Source organism: Bombina bombina, chromosome 11 (genome assembly GCF_027579735.1).
Source record: "Bombina bombina isolate aBomBom1 chromosome 11, aBomBom1.pri, whole genome shotgun sequence".
NCBI classification, from domain to species: domain Eukaryota; kingdom Metazoa; phylum Chordata; class Amphibia; order Anura; family Bombinatoridae; genus Bombina; species Bombina bombina.
Window position 1 is genome coordinate 195,075,802 of NC_069509.1, and position 21,984 is coordinate 195,097,785.

Consider the following 21,984-nt stretch of genomic DNA (forward strand, 5'->3'; position numbering starts at 1 on the left):
TTGGTGCACCGCGGGCCTAATCCTGCCCGCAATTTGCAAGAAAAATGTAGTCAATTTGAAAAAAAGACTAAACCCCAGGAAAGAAAAAATATTTCTTAATATGTTTATTTCCCAAATATGAAACTCACAGTCTGCAAAAGGAAATACATGAACCTGACTCATGGCAAATATAAGTACAATACATATATTTAGAACTTTTAATAAATGCATATAGTGCCAAACCATAGCTGAGGTGTCTTAAATAATAAAAAACATACTTACCGAAAGACACCCATCCACATATAGCAGATAGCCAAACCAGTACTGAAACAGTTATCAGTAGAGGTAATGGTATATGAAGGTATATCGTCGATCTGAAAAGGGAGGTAGGAGATGAATCTCTACGACCGATAACAGAGAACCTATGAAATAGATCTCCCGTGAGGAAAACCATTGCATTCAATAGGTGATACTCTTCACGTCCCTCTGACATTCGCTGTACTCTGAGAGGAATCAGGTTTCAAAATGCTGAGAAGCACATGTCAACGTAGAAATATAAGCAAAAACTTAATTCACCACCTCCATAGGAGGCAAAGTTTGTAAAACTGAATTGTGGGTGTGGTGAGGGGTGTATTTATAGGTATTTTGAGGTTTGGGAAACTTTGCCCCTCCTGGTAGGATTGTATATCCCATAGGTCACTAGCTCATGGACTCTTGCCAATTACATGAAAGAAAGTAAGGTTCTTATGCTACTTAATAGATCATTAGTTAGGCCTCATCTTGAGTATTGTGTGCAGTTCCGGAGGCCATACCTTCAGAAGGATATTAAACTTGAATCTGTGCAAAGGAGGGCTACGAAAATGGTACATGGTCTAAAAAATAAAACTTACCAGGATAGGCTCAATGACCTAAATATGTATAGCTTAGAGGAGAGAAGGGAAAGAGGTGATATGATAGCAACTTTCAAGTAAGTTAAAGGGCTCAGTAAAACTGAGGCTGTGGGTATTTTACATAAAATGGAAAATTCTAGAACAAGGGGTCATGATCTCAAGCTGAAGGGTAGTAGATTCAGGAGTAATTTGAGGAAGCTTCTTTACAGAAAGAGTGATTGATTTATGGAATAAACTTTCACAAGAGGTAGTAGCAACAAACACTGTGGGGGACTTTAAGCATTCCTGGGACAAGCAGAAGGCTATCCTACATAATAACTAATGCCTGGGACAAGCATAAGGCTATCCTACATAATAACTAATGCCTGGGACAAGCATAAGGCTATCCTACGAACTAGATAAGTTTATACTGTTAGGTAATATCGGGCAGACTTGCTGGGCCTATGGCTCTTATCTACCATCAATATCTATGTTTCTATGAAAAAAAACATTTGAGTTTCTTGTCTCCTTAATTAGGAGCAGTAAATAAATGACGCTGGTGTTCCTTACCTTGCCCTCATTAAGCTTCTTGCCAGGATTGGTCTCCTCTGGGTGGTAGAACCACTTGACTCTTACAACCATGTTGTTACCCCACGACTCCCACATGCTCTGTATGCGTCCGATGTATGGTAGATTTGGGCGACCAGCAGACAGGAACACAGCACAGTCTCCAATCCGGATTATTTCCTTTCCACGCACAATGGCTTTGTAAAATAACTTTCTAGCCTTCCCCTTCATACCTCTCCTCTGTAGAAAAACAAACAGACAATTATTTCAGCATTTCCATGTAAATCTATCATGAAACATACAATTCATGATGCAATCTCTTTAATAAAACAGTGACACTCACAAAAAAAAAACATCACATCACGCAAATAAAAAAAAAAGGACACTGACATTTATCATAAGAACCCCAAAAAACCACAATGTGATTAAACATTACCTGGGTAGGTTTACCAAACCACTTCCATAGCTGTCTAGCAGGGAGAAACGCAGCAATCTTGGGCCTGTTTTCCACAGAGGGCAGCCTCTGCCGCTTGGCCAGCTCCTTGGTTGTGGGCAGATGTATCCCTTCTCTTTTCTTAGGCTTGCTCTTGTTTGCTTTCTGCTGTTCTGGTCTTGGCTGTTTTTGTGCCTGTGTAGCAGCCCGAAGTTTACTGGTAGGCTTTGTGTCTTTGATTGGCACAGATTGCTGGTTACTTGAGGAATTGGGGGCATCCTCTGTGGCTTCATCCTCTGAGCTGCTGGAGGAATCATCAGTTGTTGAAGAGGAGGAGGAGCTGGAGCTTGAAGATGAAGAAGAGGAGGATGAAGATGAGGAAGAACAGGAGGAGGAAGATGAGCTACTGCTGCTGGATGAGGAAGAGGATTTAGAGGATGACACAGGGGTTGATGCTCGTGAGCTATTAGGGCTGCCATCTCCCTGCGCCTGGCTCTGCTTGTTGCCATCTTCCTCCCCCTCAGACTCAGAGCTGGAACTGCTGCCTTCAGAAGCTTCATTGGGATCCTGGTTTTTTTGGCTCTGATCAGATTTGCATTTTTTGTTGTCCTCTGTGCTATCAAATACTTCAGTGCCAAAAGCAAGTATTGGAGATTCCTCAGCTCCATCTGGCTTAGCTCTAGATGGTTTCTCTTTGGCTTCACCTGCAGCCAATGGAGAATAAACTGGTGCTACCATGTTCTTCAGATTTCTCTGCATTGCAATGTTGGGATCTTCAAGCCTCATCATAGCCTCCTTCGTTTTTTTAGTCTTTGGAGACATATCACCTTCATGGTCTAGCTTCACTAGAACTTCATTGTCTGACTGTTTTCGTTGACCTTTGATGACCGGTACATAGTCTTTCTGCCCTTCTAGTTTCCTTCTCTTCTTTGTTTTCTTTTTCCCTTCTAGAACATTTTGCTTATAACCAGTCAGGTTCTGTTCACAGCTCGGGTCTCCATTTGTCACATTTCCAAACAAAGGCAAAGGATAGGTTGTGTGCTGTGTGCTGCAGAGCTTAGTAGTTATACTCAGTTTGCCAGGTCTCCTGATCTTCTGTGGCATGAGAGGAGGTGGCATCTCCACAGCTATCTGTGGGACCTGCATTGCCACCTTCATGACTGGCTGCACCAGAATGGATTGTTTTTCTTGACCTGATTTGGCATTTTGTGAAAACTCCTCCTGACCTGTGTTCTCTTGTATTGCAGATTCTCCTATTACATCAAAAACACATATTGAGCATTAGCTGATGCAAACAACATTTAAATGTAAATAAGCTATCACCTTATTAACACAAAACAATAAAAAAAAATAAGGAGTAGAGATAATACAAAGCACCACAGGCTGACAGGTAGTTCTATGAAGGTACAACAGGTAGATGACAAATCACCCAGATGTCAACTGCACAACCTAACATGAAAATGCAGATCAGATAAGCTCATTGTGTTTTAAAAGTAGTCAACCAAAGCAGTTTAGAAAGACAGCACATAATTATAATTATTATCGGTTATTTGTAGAGCACCAACAGATTCCGCAGCGCTATAAACATAGGTGGAATACAAGGAAACATTTATAGGGATCAGACGGGTAGAGGGCCCTGCCAAGAGTCGCACTGTTGTAATCAGCTCTTGTGAAGGTGATCTACAAACAGCATGACTCTTAGGCTTACATGCTGCGAGGGTTTAAGGGGATAGCAATGGAGGAGAGGAACTGGTATAAAGAAAGGTTAGCGTAGGTTGTATGCATCCCTGAACAGTAGAGTCTTTAGGGAGCGCTTGAAGTTTTCAAAACTAGGGGAGAGTCTTGTGGATTGAGGCAGAGAGTTCCACAAGATGGGAGCCAGTCTGGAGAAGTCCTGTAAGCAGGAGTGTGAGGAGGTAACGAGAGGAGGAGAGTAGGAGGTCATGAGCAGAGTGAAGGGGACGGGAGGGAGGGAATCTGGAGACAATGTCTGAGATATAGGGGGGAGCAGTGCAGTTGAGGGCTTTGTGTGTCAGAGTGAGAATTTTGTGTTTAATTCTGGAGGCAAGAGGAAGCCAGTGAAGGGATTGGCAGAGAGGTGCAGCAGAAAAGAGCGACGTTTAAGGAAGATGAGCCTGACAGAGGCATTCATTATGGATTGTAAAGGAGCTAGGCGGCAGCTGGGGAGACCAGAGAGGACAGAGTTGCAGTAATCCAGGCGGGAAAGGATATGAGAGTGGATAAAAATCTTAGTTGTGTCTTGTGTAGGGAGATCTCTAATTTTGGAGATGTTTTTTAGGTGGAAGCGGCAGGATTTAGCCAAGGACTGAATGTGAGGAGTGAAAGAAAGATCTGAGTCAAATGTGACCCCAAGACATCGAGCATTTGGGGAAGGGGTAAGGATGGAGTTGTCAAAAGTTAGAGAGAGATTGGGGGTGGAAATTTATAATATGTATATATATATACACACAAAATAGAATACCTCTACAACTAGTGTAGCTGTAAGCTTTTTAGTATAGGCTGTGCAAAAACTAAGTATAGTGTATATATATATATATATATATATATATATATATATATATATATATATTTGCATACACAAGATTAATATAGACGTTGTGTGCTATTATACATAAAGATGAGTATATATATATATATATATATATATATATATTCTGATAGCGTGGGACAATATATATATATATATATATATATATATATATATATATATATATATATATATATATATATAGATAGATAGATAGATAGATAGATAGATACACAAGAGGACACAAAAACAGCTGCTATGAATGAAACATCCAAAGTGCGGGATAACCTTTTCCTAGTAATCCCTGAAATAAAGAAATGAAAATGAAGGGTACTGGGTGGTATTCAGCGCTAGTTTTAAAGTCCAATGAAAGATATTGTAAAATAAGTGGGTTGTATACAATATACTATATGCTATAAGCAATATGGTTATTGTTGTATTAATCATATAATAGTATAAAAGTATAAGAGTATAGTCAAATATATGTATAAACATGTAGTTCCAAATGACATACAAGATGGATAATTGATAGTAGATGAGTCACGGAAATTCATACAGTCAATAAAAATCTGATATCCATAACGTTCTTCTATTGTACTTACTAGACACCCCCTCAATCGTATGAGGTAAGTGTGATGCATGGTAAATGAGGAGTACCTGCGTAGACTGTAGTTATTCAGAGCTTGATTGCACCATACATGAATCCTCCACTATATTACGAAAAAGATCCTCCACTCAATTTCAGGTGCGTAGCTCCACTGGTCCTCAGGTTATATATACACACACAATCCCCTCAAAGTGCAGTGATCGATGTTCCCCTTAGATCATGGCTCAGGAATCAATAGTGCCCATTTGATGTGATATAAACAAAGAGAAAATGGCAAAAAATAGTGTAATCCTGTTTATTACTGCAGATATATAATACAACAGATTGCACACTTACATTTATAAACCTCAATGATTATGAGGTAACTGTTAAACATAAAATGGGTAAAAATCCTATATGAATCTGCAATTATATTCCATCCACTGTAAACAAAAATCAGATAAACTGGAAGAATGAAACCTGTGAATTAAAAACTGCACCGGCCGGTTGAAGTTATAGTAAGTGGTATTTCTTAAAAGAGAGAATCAAATCCGACAAAAATAAGTGCCCTGTATGTGTGCACTAGTAACCTGACGTGTTTCAAAGGATTTGCTATATTATCTCCTTCTTCATCAGAGGTATGATGTCGGACTGACCCAGATTGGATCTTTTTAAGTGTTTGCCGCTAACACCCCCCCCACGACTGGAGACTCTAATTGGCCCAGAAATGGGGGCTTGGTTCGAGCCTATTGGAGAACTAAAGAGAGGTGTGAAAATACGTAATTACGCAGTATACATACATACTCACTGAACGGTGAGAGGATTACACACACCCTTACATAAATCCAATAGGATCGTGTCCGCAACAATTTAAAAGGCGGCATGAAAACTTGCTATTATATAAAAATACACTATTGAACTAAATAATAAAATATAACTGTACTGGGGGGGGCGGAGTTAACCGCCAACAGGAGCAGACGTGAAGTAGGAGAGCTCCTGGCGTTTGGGAATTAAAAGTGATATTTATGCCTTTTTAATACAAACTTTTAGGTACAAACCTGCCTGATATTGCACAGAGAGAGTGGCCTTACACCACTAAGCAAAGAATTTGGAGCTTTCTAGCCGCTTTTTGTCTCCAGGCTCAAGTTTGACCCGGCTATCGCCCAATTCCTTGGAAGTGTTCCACATTTGCTCCGGAGGGTCGGGGATCCGCTCCGGAGCAAAAGACTATTGCAGATCTACAAGCTAGGGGGTTAATCTGCCCCCTGCACTTGCTACCGGGACTTTGTGGTAAAACGCAACCCTGCTTCAGCCTGGAACCATTCCCTCGAGAGAAATCTGAAGGACCACACCAACTACCCTCCTAAACGGCCACAGGACCTAATATACCCCACTCCTAACAGGCCCCTGCCGACTGGCTTTGCATACTGCGGCCCTACATACCTTCAAAGTTTTGGCGCGAAGATCCGCCATCTTGCCGGGTGCCTTTCTTCCCCGGAGCGCCGCGGCCTAAGTCAGAGAAGCGTGAGAGACCTACTCGCCAGATTGCCTGTCGCCCCTATCTGGGGAGGGACCAGTCCGACCTCCGGGAGCTGGCTCACTGCCCACAAGCTCCAACAGGCAACCGCCGGAAGCCACAGAGATCCGACCCACACGGACGCACCTTACGAGGAGGCCGTCGCATTCTTCCAGAGGAGGGGTAAGACCGGGGTGGATAGAGGGCCTTGCAGGAGGGACACATAGCCCAGGGTTTGCTCCTTAAGGCTACTTACACCATCCAGACCCCCTCTGCTCCTCCTGGGGCCTTTCTAAAACTGGGCAGTAAAAAGTAAAACAAGCTGGCCCACAAGGTACTTTAAGGCCTAAGTTACTGAGACCCCAGAGGGCCCTCCCATAAAGACAGTCAGGCCTGCATAGCCTTCGTCGCACACCAGGACTTCCCTAGGGGGCCCCCCATCCCCCCAAACAAAAAAAAAAAAAAAAAAAAGGAGCAGCAAAACTAAAACCAAAACAGAAAACCCGGCAGGAGAAGGTTTAGCCCTGGAGGGCTGTCAAAGGGGACACACACTTCTGCATTAACGGCTTAACCACCTTAAATCCTTCAGAAGTCTTGGCCTTAGTGAGGATCTACAACATGTCACAACCTCAAAGACGAAAATCAAAGCCCCAATAGCCCCATAAAAAGACTATCTTAGATCATTTCCATCCAGCTGCCTCGTCACAGCAGGACCCCTCAGACGACGAAATGTCAGACTCTAACACCACATATGAATCTGTGCTGGGTTCAGCCTTAGGGAATGTCCGGAACAAGAGTAGAACATCTACTGAGGACTCCCCGCCCTTAATTGATACTATCACGTCTCTACTAGCAGGACACCATGAGTCCTTATCAAAGTAGTTTGAGAGATCCCACGCGGACCTGAAAAGAGATATAGCTTCTATTGGTGAAAGTACTGATATTTTAGAGCATAAACAAGAGGACTTGATCATTGACCACGCCAACCTCCTTTCTTATTCAGAAAATTTGGCTGCTCAGATCTCTTCTTTGGAGGCCAAGCTTGCTGACCAAGAGGACAGGTCTAGAAGAAATAATCTGCGAATTAGAGGGGTCCCGGAATCTGTCTCCCCTCAGGAGTTAGAGAACTATTTGAGGGAACTTTTCAAAGCACTAATCCCAGAGGCTAAAGAATCCGATCTTCTGATGGACAGAGACCATAGGGTGGCGCGTCCGCGTTTACTAGCTAACGACAAACCAAGAGATGTAGTGACCAAATTGCACTACTTCACATTTAAAAACCAACTTATTAATGTTGACATGAGGTCTAAAACTCCCCCGAAAAATTTGACCAAATCCAAATATTCCCTGATCTCTCAGCACATACGCTGTACCTACGCAGAACATACATGGACTATACCAAAATTCTTCGAGCCCAAGGAATTAGATACTGGTGGGGATTCCCGGTTAAACTGCTTGTAACCAAGGATAACCATAAGTTTACGATCAACACACCTGAAGATGCTAGACTCCTCCTGAAAAAATGGAGACTCCTCCAAGAAAGCCAAGACGACCAAGAAACTCCCCCTTCAAGACCGCCTCCACTTAGAGCTGGTGCTCCTGAGTGGAAACCTCTTCCACATAGACCCGCGCAACCTTCCAGACTGCAGCCTGACAATCGGCATAACTCTCCATGACTAGGGACTTCCAGACTGTAGTCTCCCTACGAAAAGGATTTATTGAATCTCTGGGTTTATCTGGATTGACATAGATACAGAACCCGCACAGAGAGCTATGCTTGCCTACTGTATCCTTTATAATATGTTTCCCCTGGGAAGCTTGAAACCTAGGGACAAATTTGTTTAATAGCTGTCCGATAAGATGTTTGATGTTAACAAATGTTTACAGTTAATAATTGTTTATCATCTCTATTTCACTATGCACTAAGAGTCCAGATGTCTGTTATTACTTCCACATCCCTGGACTTACAGATGGACATTACCCCGTTGGGGTAGATGGGACTCACTGTCATATGTGCCTCTATTACACCAATAATGTTTTTTTCTCCATACAGGTCATCATCTGATGGGTCATTATAGTTTATTTGCACTATACACTGCTCGGATGCATTGGGAGTAGTCCCTTAAACATCTGTATACCTAGTGAGCTAGCTGTCATACTTGACCACTTAGCCCTTTCCCCTGACCCATGCCACCCTTTACGCCCTTGCTGGGCTTAGCAAAGTATTGAGGTAATCTATGGTAGACAGACTAGGAAACTACTTAGACCAAAAGGTAATGATGACTCTTACAAAGAGGCCCTACCTAGTATAAAGTATTCCCCACCCGCGTAAACTTAGCTGGGTATTGTAGTCTGAGCTCACCCCCCCCCCCCCTGTTGTGGGCCCCTCCCGCTCCCTTCACCCCCCCCCAATTTATAGGCACCAAGAAAGTGCCTATACTGGAGTAACTCTGGACCTCCGAATATGGAGGTCGCAGAGAAGCCGTGGAAAGTGCTTGTATGCGCTACTGGATGTGTTCTTTTTCAACAATACAAAAAACAGCTAAACATAATTTCTTCTCCTCCAATCTTCCTTCTATTCCCCCTCTAACTCTTCTGTTTCTCTCCCTCCTTTTTCCCCTTTCCCAGCAGCAGGTGCACAACTGGATCTTCATCCCTATGACTCAACTGACCCTCTATGGATGAGTTGACATTCTCCACCCTGAATGCCAAGGGGTTAAACACACCTACTAAACGAAGCCTGCTGGTAAGACAACTAAAAAATACAAAATAGGGATTGCCTACATTCAAGAGACACACTTTACTGACTTGTCCCCTCACACCCTCCGTCTACCCTATACCCAGTATGCGAGACTGCCTCGTACGCCAAAACAAAAAGGGGAGTAGCTATTCTCATAAGACAAGACGTTAAGTACACCCCCATCACGGTAGAGAGAGACCCTGAGGGCAGATTTCTTATTGTTGTATGCTCCTTAAATTACTCCTTGTTCACCCTTGTCAATGTTTACGCCCCGAATACCCGCCAATCCTCATTCCTGGGGAAGCTGTTAGAAAGGATAGACCAGTTAAAACGAGGGTCCGTCCTATTAGGGGGGACTTTAATGCCACTTGGGATCACATTATAGACTGGCGCTCACACAGGGATAGAGACCTGGATAGAACGACAAGCCTCCCATCTAGAAGATTCCGTAATTTGCTTATGAGACAATTTTTTCGACATCTGGAGATGTCTCCACACAACAGAGAGGGATTACACATTTTACTCTAATGCACATCATTCCTACTCCCGCATAAACTATTTGTTCTCTGACCCTTGGACTCTGGACAGATTGGATAGTCACTTGCCCTTGGTCAAACCATGACATGGTAAAAGTCACTATGAACCCGCTCCCCCCTGAGGGTTGTCTGAGATCCTGGCGACTTGCAGATTCCCTGATTAAAAACCACTGGTCCCAGCAAACTGCCTCAGACATACAGGATTTCTTTAAGCTCAATGATACTAAACAAACTGATGACACTATTTTGTGGGCTGCCTTGAAGGCTTACTTTAGGGGTACATTTATAAAACGGGCCTCGAGACTTCAGAGGGAGAGGGGAGCAACATTATCACAACTCAGAATTAAGGAACAAGCGCCACCCTGACCCAACGTTAGCTCTGTGCATAGGTCAAATTAGATCCGAAATAACCTCTAAGGAGACGATTAGGGTGCAGGAATCTCTGTTTCAGTTTAGGAAGCTTTTCTACTATCAAGGTAATAGGGCTGATAGACTTTTAGCTTCTAAGCTTAGAGCCAGAACAAAGGCGACAAGGATCCAAAAGATATGCTACTCAGGGAAAACGCTACATGCCCCTCGAGACATTGGTAAGGCCTTTATGTCCTATTATAGCAAGTTATATAATTTAGAAGACAATACTTCCCCGCACAGGGCGGAATCCCAAACCATTAATGATTTCCTATCCTCCCTCCACCTTCCTAGGCTAGAGGCCGATGAAGCAGATAACATGGCCCCTCCCTATAACAATCCAAGAAATTAAAGAGGCAATTACATCCCTTAAATTACACAAAGCCCCTGGTCCAGACGGATTCACCCCTTTATTTTATAAATCGCATGCCCCTCTCCTGATGCCCTATCTAAAACGGGTATATTCTGAAATCTTCAAGACTGGGTCCCTCCCACATGAATTCTTAGAAGCCTCCATATTGACTATTCCAAAAGAAGGAAAGGACCCAACGCTTTGCCAAAGTTACTGCCCTATTTCGCTCATCAATTTAGATATTACATTTTTTTCTAAAATCCTGGCTACTAGACAAGGTCAATTATTGCCCAGACTCATTCATAGAGACCAGGTTGGTTTCATTCTCAACAGGCAGGGTACAGACAGTACGCACCGCCTCCTCAACATGTTCGCTGAGGCGGATATGGCGGGGAGACCCCTTCTCACCCTGTCATTTGATGCCGAGAAGGCATTCGACAGGGTGCATTTGGAGTACTTGATGGCAGTTCTAAAAACCGCAGGTTTACCCGAGATCTTCTGTAAAGCAGTGGGAGCCCTGTATTCTAAGCCCACGGCTAGGGTGAGCGGTTTGGGGTTTTGCTCTAAACCCTTTGCCCTCAGAAACGGTACTAGGCAGGGGTGCCCGCTATCCCTCCTTTTTGTCTTGGCTATAGAACCACTTGCTGATGCTATCCGCTCTAACAGTGACATCAAGGGTGTGTACATTCAGGGGACCTACCAGAAACTTAGCCTATTCGCAGATGATCTTACGGTTTTCCCCTCAGACCCGGATCAATCACTCCAACATTTACTAAACTTATTTGACCTCTTTGGCAAGATGTTGTTTTACAAGTTAAATATGTCTAAAACAGAGGCTTACCCAATCCATATTCCTACAGCCCAACTACAGGCGTCCCACAAGCTTAATTGGAACCTAAAGGGATTACGTCATCTGGGTGTTTTCTTGTCACATGACTTTAAGAATGTGATGTGTCAACTAATTATGACCACTTTCTTCAGGATCTCAGACAGCTGCTCCAACTCCCTAGATATAGGGAGATCTCTTGGATGGGCAGAATCTCTATCTTTAAAATGATGATCCTCCCAAAACTCACATATTTATTTAGATGCCTTCCCCTCTGCCTCCCCAATTCCTATTTAGACAGTTTCCAGTCGCTCCTCAATAGATATGTTTGGACTGACACTCATCCTAGGGCAGCGAGGAAGATCTTAAAGGCCCCGATAGATAAAGGAGGTCTCGGCCTCCCCAATCTAAGAATGTACTACGATGCTGCCATGTTAACCCACATATCGAGCTGGGGTCCCAGCAAGGAACACCCTAGATGGTTTGAAATAGAGCAGGCCTCTTTACCCCACGACGTCCTACTCCGAGACCTGGTGTGGATCCCACAGCACTACAAACCACTCTCTCTCACTCCTAACCCTATCATTAGGCATTGCATTGCCTTGCCCTCTGGCACAAACTGCGTCACTCCCCTAGGGTGGCCCCTCATCCTTCCCCTATCCATAGCATCCGAGACCTCCTTAGGGGGCTCCCGGACTCAAATGTCCAGGTTTGGTCTTCTGTTCAGGGATTTGTTTTAAGATGGTACTTGGGCGATAGGGCCCACTCTTATAACACAATACTCAATCCCGCGTAGACTACACTTTAAGGTTACATGACTCAGGTCATTGTTACATAGCTGGAATTTCTTTAAATCTTCACCACAGGAGCTTACACAATGGGAATCTAGGTACCAAATGGGTCTACAGGGACATCGCCCACTGACGGTTCACTACCAATGCCTTCAGGATTTCCCTGCACTTCAGAAGACACATAATATTCTAGCCTGGGAGAGAGATCTAAACTAGGTTTTTGACAACCAAGAATGGATGAGAGCCATTGAACACACCAGACAAGCTATAAACAGTGTAAATTTTTTTGAACTTTTTTACAAACTCTTGACGAGATGGCACTGGGTGCCTAGCCGACTACGTAAACTCTCGACTGTTGCCTCTGATAGATGCTGGAGAGGTTGTAACCAAAGGGGGGATGACATGCACATCTGGTGGGGCTGCCCAGAAATTCAGAAACTATGGACCAAAGTCCTTGCCTTAGGCGAACTCCTCGCACTCCCGACAGGCAAAGGCCCAGAGACCTACCTACTTCACTTAAACATTCCCAAACTCCCTAAGCCACTAAAACACCTTTTTGTTTATTTGTTGATGTCCACCAAGCTAGCTATCGCAAGACACTGGAAACAACCCAATGCGCCCCACTTAGGGAAGGTCCTTGGGATACTCTCCACAATAAGAACAATGGAGGAGGCGGTATACTTAAATAGAGGGCTCATAGATTTACATGCTGACATTTGGTCCATTTGGGACACACTTCCACAAAACATGCTGGACCTGCTGCTGAACCCCCCCCCGTGCTCCCTTCCCCCATTACTCTCCCTCTACTCTTCCCCCTCCTCTCTTTCCCTAGTCTGTTTTCTTTTGCTACTGCCTTATTGTTTTAACAGGTACTTAGAAAGTTTGAAAATTGTACCAACGTTCACTTGATGCTTTGCACTACTATTCAGAAAATGAGATTGTATTGTATGAGCTGGACATCTAGTGAGGTCTGGCTTACACAAAAATGTGGGATATTTATTTTTACTGTGTGCTGCATACTGTGTAAAATGAACAGACTCACCTAATTGTATCCTACTGAAATGTTCCTGTATCTGTTGTAACCTCAATAAAAATATTTAAAAAAAAATAAAAAAAAATAACTGTACTGATAATTAAATGTATTACAAATACTTGTTGATTAGGGAAAAAAAAGGAATATCGGCAATATAATAATTAGAATTGTGCCCTAGCAACTCTGAATGGCCATATGAGAAAATGTATTTTTTTTTTTTTTAAATAAATGACATAAAAAGCATATTTGATTATTAAACAATGATCCACTCATTAGTATTTAAAACATAATATATGTTAAATTTGGCTATATACAAGAGTAAAAACTACATGAGAAAAGTGAAACTACATAATAAAAGTACTTTAAAAATACTCTTAAAAAATAATTTTTAAAAAAATCTTTTTAAAAAAAAATATTAAATAAATAGATATTGTCGGATTGACTCTCATTAAAGGAAATGCAAACTATATACATCCATACTCCTCAAGAACCACACTTAAATGGATAAATAAATATATAAATAAATAAAACCCGTTATACTATAATTCATAATCAGGATTGTATTTTGGGGGCGCTATATTGACGATATTGTTCTTATCTGGAGGGGAGGTCCTGATATCTTAAATGATTTTATCAGGTTTGCTAGTAACAATAATCATAATCTTTCCTTCACCCATAAAACCAGTTATGAAAAGATTGAATTTTTGGATCTTGTTTTAACACACGAACAGGACATTATCACTACAAAACTATATAAAAAGGAGACGGACAGGAATGGCTATCTCCATGCTAAGAGTCGCCATCATCCGAATTGTACTGTACGGACAGTTTCAATGTATCCGTAGAAATTGAAGTAAAATAGAGGATTACGTACGGGAATCGGTGTTATTAACAAATCACTTCCTACAAAAGGGTTATAAAGATAAACATATCAAAAAAGCGTATACTAAGGCTAAATAAATTAATAGAGCAGAGTTACTACAAATTAATGGAACCAAAAAGCAATCTAATTGGAAATATAATGGGGCCAATTTTGTCACCACTTATAATGAAGGGGCAAGGAAAATTAAAGCTATTATTAAGAAACACTGGCATGTTTTGGGACAGGACCAATTGCTAAAAGATCTTACAGATAAGGGCCCACAGTTGATTTTTTTGTAAAAATAAGAATTTTAAGAACCTACTGGCATCGAGTCAACTAAAAGGTGCTAAGGTAGAAAATTGGCTGACCACACAGAGTGTGGGTTTTTATAAATGCAATAGAGCCAACTGTGTGGCATGTGAACACCACTATGGCAAAAAAAGCAACCAAAAAGATAACAGCCACCAGTAATGGTTTTATTTGTGAGGTCAATTCCCTGTGTAATTGTAAAACAGATTTTGTAATTTATTTGGTCCAATGTAGTTGTGATCTCCAATATATAGGGCGTACTACTCGTCCCTATAAGATCAGACTATTGGAGCATATTACTAACATTAAACAGGGGCTCAAATCACATAATCCATCTCTTCACTATAGAAATGTTCATAATCAGGATCCATCGTGTTTAAAGGGAACAATATTAGAAACTATCAAACCAAAAAAAAAGAGGGGGGTGCAGAACCCTTGACTTGAGGCAGAGGGAGTCCTATTGGATACATAAAATGGGGACTCTTACCCCCAATGGTCTTAATAAGGATATAGATTTAGCTGCCTTTTTACTCTAATTGGGTTATATTAGCCATATAGATTCATTTGGCTATATAAGTCATATAGTATTTTTATAAACATCTAGTGAAATCAAATGCATTTATTACACTAACCAATCATGATTATGAATTATAGTATAACGGGTTTTAATGGGTTTTATTTATTTATCTATCCATTTAAGTGTGGTTCTTGAGGAATATGGATGTATATAGTTTGCATTTCCTTTAATGATCAATCCGACAATATCTATTTAATATTTTTTTTTTTAAATAATTTTTTAAGAGTATTTTTAAAGTACTTTTTCCCTAATCAACGAGTATTTGTAATACATTTAATAATCAGTTATTACATATTTTCACACCTCTTTTTAGTTCTCCAATAGGCTCGAGCCAAGCCCACATTTCTGGGCCAATTAGAGTCTCCAGTCATGGGGGGTGTGTTAGCGGCAAACACTTAAAAAGATCCAATCTGGGTCAGTCCGACATCATACCTCTGATGAAGAAGGAGCTAATATAGCAAATCCTTTGAAACATGTCAGGTTACTAGTGCACACATATGGGGCACTTATTTTTGTCGGATTTGATTCTCTCTTTTAAGAAATACCACATACTATAACTGCAACCGGCCATTGCAGTTTTTAATTCACAGGTTTCATTCTTCCAGTTTATCTGATTTGTTTACAGTGGATGGAATATAATTGCAGATCCATATAGGATTTTTACCCATTTTATGTTTAACAGTTACCTCAATCATTGAGGTTTATAAATGTAAGTGTGCAATCTGTTGTATTATATATCTGCAGTAATAAACAGGATTACACTATTTTTTGCCATTTTCTCTTTGTTTATATCACATCAAATGGGCACTATTGATTCCTGAGCCATGATCTAAGGGGAACATTGATCACTGCACTTTGAGGGGATCGTGTGTGTGTATATATATCCTGAGGACCAGTGGAGCTACGCACCTGAAATTGAGTGGAGGATCTTTTTCGTAATATAGTGGAGGATTCATGTATGGTGCAATCAAGCTCTGAATAACTACAGTCTACGAAGGTACTCCTCATTTACCACGCATCACACTTACCTCATACGATTGAGGGGGTGTCTAGTAAGTACAATAGAAGAATGTTATGGATATCAGATTTTTATTGACTGTATGAATTACCGTGACTCATCTACTATCTTATATGTCATTTGGGACTACGTGTTTATACATATATTTGACTATACTCTTATACTATTATAGGATTAATACGTCAATAACCCTATAGTATATTGTATACAACCCACTTATTTTACAATATCTTTCATTGGACTTTAAAACTAGCGCTGAATACCATCCAGTACCCTTTATATTTATATATATATATATATATATATATATATATATATATATATATATATATATATATATATATATATATATATATATACTGTATATATGTGTGTGTATGTATATATATATATATATATATATATATATACTGTATATATGTGTGTGTATGTATATATATATATATATATATACTGTATATATGTGTGTGTGTATATATATATATATATATATATATATACTGTATATATGTGTGTGTATATATATATATATATATATATATATATACATACATACATATATATATATATATATATATATATATATATATATATATGTATGTATGTATGTATGTATGTATGTATATATATATATATATATATATATATATATATATATACACACAGGTGGCCCTCGGTTTACGCTGGTTCAATTTGCGCCGTTTCAGAATAACAACCTTTTTTTCAGTCATGTGACTGCTATTGAAAAGCTTTTGGAAAGCAATGCACTAATTAAAATATCCAGTAGGTGGAGCTGTCCGCTTGTTTTGCAGCAAAGTTATGCAACTTAAAGGGACAGTCAAGTATAAATTAAACTTTCATTATTCAGATAGGACTTTTAATTTTAATTGACTTTCCAATTTACTTTTATCATCAAATTTGCTTTTTTCTCTTGGTATTCTTAGTTTAAACAAAACATAGGTAGGCTCATATGCTAATTTCTAAGCCTTTGAGGGCTGCCTCTTATCACATGCTTTTTAAATCTCTTTTCAACACAAAGAGACAGAAAGTACACGTGGGCTATATAGATAACACTGTGTTCAGGCACAGAAAGTTATTTAAGATCTAGCACAATACAATGCTAAATTTAAGACAATAGATAGTAAACAGTCACAGTCATGTGATCAGGGGGCTGGAAGAAGGTTCCTAGATATAAGGTAATCACAAAGGTAAAAAGTACATTAATATAACTGTGTTGGTTATGCAAAACTGGGGAATGAGTAATAAAGGGATTATCTATCTTTTAAAACAATAACAATTCTATGGTTGACTGTCCCTTTAACAGCCTTAAATTGATCTGTGTACACAGATCAGACCAGATATATCGAGCAAAATTTAGCAGGCACTTCCCTATTATCTTCCTGTCCAGCAGCTTGAGGTGAGGGTGCCTAACTGCTTATTAATCACTGCAGATTGAAATGCATAGAATAGGTGCAGACCCAATATTAACTAACATTCTAACAATGCAGAGAACTGAAAGCAGAAAAATGCAAGTAAAAAAAAACATAATTTATGCTTACCTGATAAATTTATTTCTCTTGTAGTGTGTTCAGTCCACGGGTCATCCATTACTTATGGGATATATTCTCCTTCCCAACAGGAAGTTGCAAGAGGATCACCCAAGCAGAGCTGCTATATAGCTCCTCCCCTGACATGTCATATCCAGTCATTCGACCGAAACAAGACGAGAAAGGAGAAACTATAAGGTGCAGTGGTGACTGGAGTTATAATTTTAAAATTTAGAACCTGCCTTAAAAAGACAGGGCGGGCCATGGACTGAACACACTACAAGAGAAATAAATTTATCAGGTAAGCATAAATTATGTTTTCTCTTGTTAAGTGTGCTCAGTCCACGGGTCATCCATTACTTATGGGATACCAATACCAAAGCTAAGTACACGGATGATGGGAGGGACAAGGCAGGAACATTAAACAGAAGGAACCACTGCCTGTAGAACCTTTCTCCCAAAACCAGCCTCCGAAGAAGCGAAAGTGTCAAATTAGTAAAATTTGGAAAAAGTATGAAGTGAAGACCAAGTTGCAGCCTTGCAAATCTGTTCAACAGAGGCCTCATTCTTAAAGGCCCAGGTGGAAGCCACAGCTCTGGTGGAATGAGCTGTAATTCTTTCAGGAGGCTGCTGTCCAGCAGTCTCATAGGCTAAACGTATTATGATACGAAGCCAAAAAGAGAGAGAGGTAGCCGAAGCCTTTTGACCTCTCCTCTGTCCAGAGTAAACGACAAACAGAGAAGAAGTTTGTCTAAAATCTTTAGTTGCCTGTAAGTAGAACTTCAGAGCACGGACCACGTCTAGATTATGCAAAAGACGTTCCTTCTTTGAAGAAGGATTAGGACATAATGATGGAACAACAATCTCTTGATTGATATTCCTGTTAGAAACAACCTTAGGTAAAAACCCAGGTTTAGTACGCAGAACTACCTTGTCTGAATGAAAGATCAGATAAGGAGAATCACAATGTAAGACAGATAACTCAGAGACTCTTCGAGCCGAGGAAATAGCCATCAAAAACAAAACTTTCCAAGATAAAAGCTTAATATCAATGGAATGAAGGGGTTCAAACGGAACACCCTGAAGAACTTTAAGAACCAAGTTTAAGCTCCACGGAGGAGCAACAGCTTTAAACACAGGCTTAATTCTAGCCAAAGCCTGACAAAAGGCCTGGACGTCTGGATTCTCTGCCAGACGTTTGTGTAAAAGAATAGACAGAGCTGAAATCTGTCCCTTTAGCTAATTAGCGGATAAACCCTTTTCTAAACCCTCTTGTAGAAAAGCTAATATCCTAGGAATCCTAACCTTACTCCATGAGTAACTCTTGGATTCGCACCAATATAAATATTTACGCCATATCTTATGGTAAATTTTTCTTGTCACAGGTTTCCGAGCCTGTATTAATGTATCAATAACCGAATCCGAAAACCCACGCTTTGATAGAATCAAGCGTTCAATTTCCAGGCAGTCAGCCTCAGAGAAATTAGGTTTGGATGGTTGAAAGGACCCTGAATTAGAAGGTCCTGCCTCAGAGGAAGAGACCATGGTGGACAGGAAGACATGTCCACTAGGGTCTGCATACCAGGTCCTGCGTGGCCACGCAGGCGCTATCAGAATTACCGATGCCCTCTCCTGTTTGATCCTGGCAATCAGCCGAGGTAGCAACGGAAATGGTGGAAACACATAAGCTATGTTGAAAACCCAAGGGGCTGCTAATGCATCTACCAGCACCGCTCCCGGGTCCCTGGACCTGGATCCGTAACAAGGAAGCTTTGCGTTCTGGCGAGATGCCATGAGATCCAGATCCGGTTCGCCCCAACGACGAATCAGTTGAGCAAATACCTCCGGGTGAAGTTCCCACTCTCCCGGATGAAAAGTCTGGCGACTTAGGAAATCCGCCTCCCAGTTCTCTACGCCTGGGATGTGAATCGCTGACAGGTGGCAAGAGTGAGACTCTGCCCAGCGAATTATCTTCGAGACTTCCAACATCGCTAGGGAACTCCTGGTTCCCCCTTGATGATTGATGTAAGCCACAGTCGTGATATTGTCCGACTGAAATCTGATGAACCTCAGCTTTGCTAACTGAGGCCAAGCTAGAAGAGCATTGAATATTGCTCTTAATTCTAGAATGTTTATTGGGAGGAGTTTCTCCTCCTGAGTCCACGATCCCTGAGCCTTCAGGGAATTCCAGACTGCTCCCCAGCCTAGAAGGCTGGCATCCGTTGTTACAATCGTCCAATCTGGCCTGCGAAAGGTCATTCCTTTGGACAGATGAACCGGTGACAACCACCAGAGAAGAGAATCTCTGGTCTCCTGGTCCAGATTTAGCAAAGGGGACAGATCTGAGTAATCCCCGTTCCATTGACTGAGCATGCATAGTTGCAGCGGTCTGAGATGCAGGCGCGCAAATGGCACTATGTCCATTGCCGCGACCATTAAGCCGATTACCTCCATGCACTGAGCTACTGATGGGCTTGGAACGGAATGAAGGACACGGCAAGCATTGAGAATCTTTGATAACCTGGACTCCGTCAGGTAAATCTTCATCTCTACAGAATCTATAAGAGTCCCTAGAAAAGGAACCCTTGTGAGTGGTAACAGAGAACTCTTTTCCACGTTCACTTTCCACCCATGCGACCTCAGTTATGCTAGAACTATCTCTGTATGAGACTTTGCATTCTGAAAACTTGACGCTTGTATCAGAATGTCGTCTAGGTACGGAGCCACCGCTATGCCTCGTGGTCTTAGTACCGCCAGAAGTGAGCCCAGAACCTTCGTAAAAATTCTCGGGGCCGTGGCTAACCCGAAGGGAAGAGCCACAAACTGGTAATGCCTGTCTAGAAAGGCAAACCTCAGGTACCGATAATGATCTTTGTGAATCGGTATATGAAGGTAAGCATCCTTTAAGTCCACCGTGGTCATATATTGACCCTCTTGGATCATGGGTAGGATGGTTCGAATGGTTTCCATCTTGAACGATGGTACCCTTAGGAATTTGTTTAAGATCTTTAAGTCCAAGATTGGTCTGAAGGTTCCCTCTTTTTTGGGAACCACAAATAGATTTGAGTAAAATCCTTGTCCCTGTTCCGATCGCGGAACTGAGTGGATCACTCCCATGATTAAGAGGTCTTGTACACATTGTAGAAATGCCTCTCTCTTTACTAGGTTTGTCGATAACCTCGAAAGATGGAACCTCCCTTGTGGAGGAGATGTTTTGAAATCCAGAAGGTATCCCTGAGATATAATCTTTAACGTCCAGGGATCCTGCACATCTTTTGCCCCCCACTAAATCCGACTCCGGATAGGGGGCCCTGACTTCATGCTGTCTTAGGGGCGGGAGTAGGCTTTTTGGCCTGCTTGCCCTTGTTCCATGACTGGTTGCCTTTCCAACCCTGTCTGTAACGAGCAGTAGTTCCTTCCTGTTTTGGAGCGGAGGAAGTCGATGCTGCTCCTGCCTTGAAGTTACGAAAGGCACGAAAATTAGACTGTTTGGCCTTTGGTTTGGCCCTGTCCTGAGGAAGGGCGTGGCCCTTACCTCCCGTAATGTCAGCAATAATTTCCTTCAAGCCAGGCCCGAATAAGGTCTGCCCTTTGAAAGGAATGTTAAGTAGCTTAGACTTGGAAGTTACATCTGCTGACCAGGATTTAAGCCAGAGCGCTCTGCGCGCCTGTATGGCGAATCCGGAATTGTTAGCCGTAAGTTTGGTTAGATGTACTACGGCATCTGAAACAAACGCATTAGCTTGCTTAAGGGTTCTAACTTTGCTCAAAGCCTCATCCAACGGCTCTGTGCGAATCGCCTCTTCCAGAGACTCAAACCAGAATGCCGCTGCAGCCGTGACAGGCGCAATGCATGCAAGAGGCTGCAATATAAAACCCTGTTGAACAAACATTTTCTTAAGATAACCCTCTAATTTTTTTATCCATTGGATCTGAGAAAGCACAGCTATCCTCCACCGGGATAGTGGTACGCTTGGCTAACGTAGAAACTGCTCCCTCCACCTAAGGGACCGTCTGCCATAAGTCTCGTGTGGTGGCGTCTATAGGGAACATTTTTCTAAATATCGGGGGAGGGGAAAAAGGCACACCGGGTCTATCCCACTCCTTACTTATAATTTCTGTAAGTCTTTTTGGTATAGGAAAAACGTCAGTACACACCGGTACCGCATAGTATCTATCCAACCTACACAATTTCTCTGGAATTGCCACCGTTTCGCAATCATTCAGAGCCGCTAATACCTCCCCTAGTAACACACGGAGGTTCTCAAGCTTAAATTTAAAATTTGAAATTTCTGAATCCGGTCTCCCCGGATCAGAACCGTCACCGACAGAATGAAGCTCACCGTCCTTATGTTCTGCAAATTGTGACGCAGTATCAGACATGGCTCTCGTGTCATCAGCGCGCTCTGTCCTTAACCCAGAGCTATCGCGTTTGCCCCTTAATTCGGGCATATTAAATAATACTTCTTTCATAACATTAGCCATAT

The 21,984-nt window shown here is 41.6% G+C and overlaps 1 protein-coding gene across 1 annotated transcript in view; it reads right to left on the reverse strand.

The window, feature by feature from the left end:
- TNRC18 (trinucleotide repeat containing 18) overlaps positions 1 to 21,984 on the reverse strand; it is a 466,016-nt gene that overhangs the window by 59,890 nt on the left and 384,142 nt on the right. Inside the window, exons 24-25 of the mRNA XM_053694281.1 lie at positions 1,852 to 3,101; positions 1,419 to 1,655 (exon numbers count right to left, since the gene is read on the reverse strand). Of these exons, the coding sequence (XP_053550256.1) occupies positions 1,419 to 1,655; positions 1,852 to 3,101 (1,487 nt within the window). The remainder of the gene's footprint in view (positions 1 to 1,418; positions 1,656 to 1,851; positions 3,102 to 21,984) is intronic.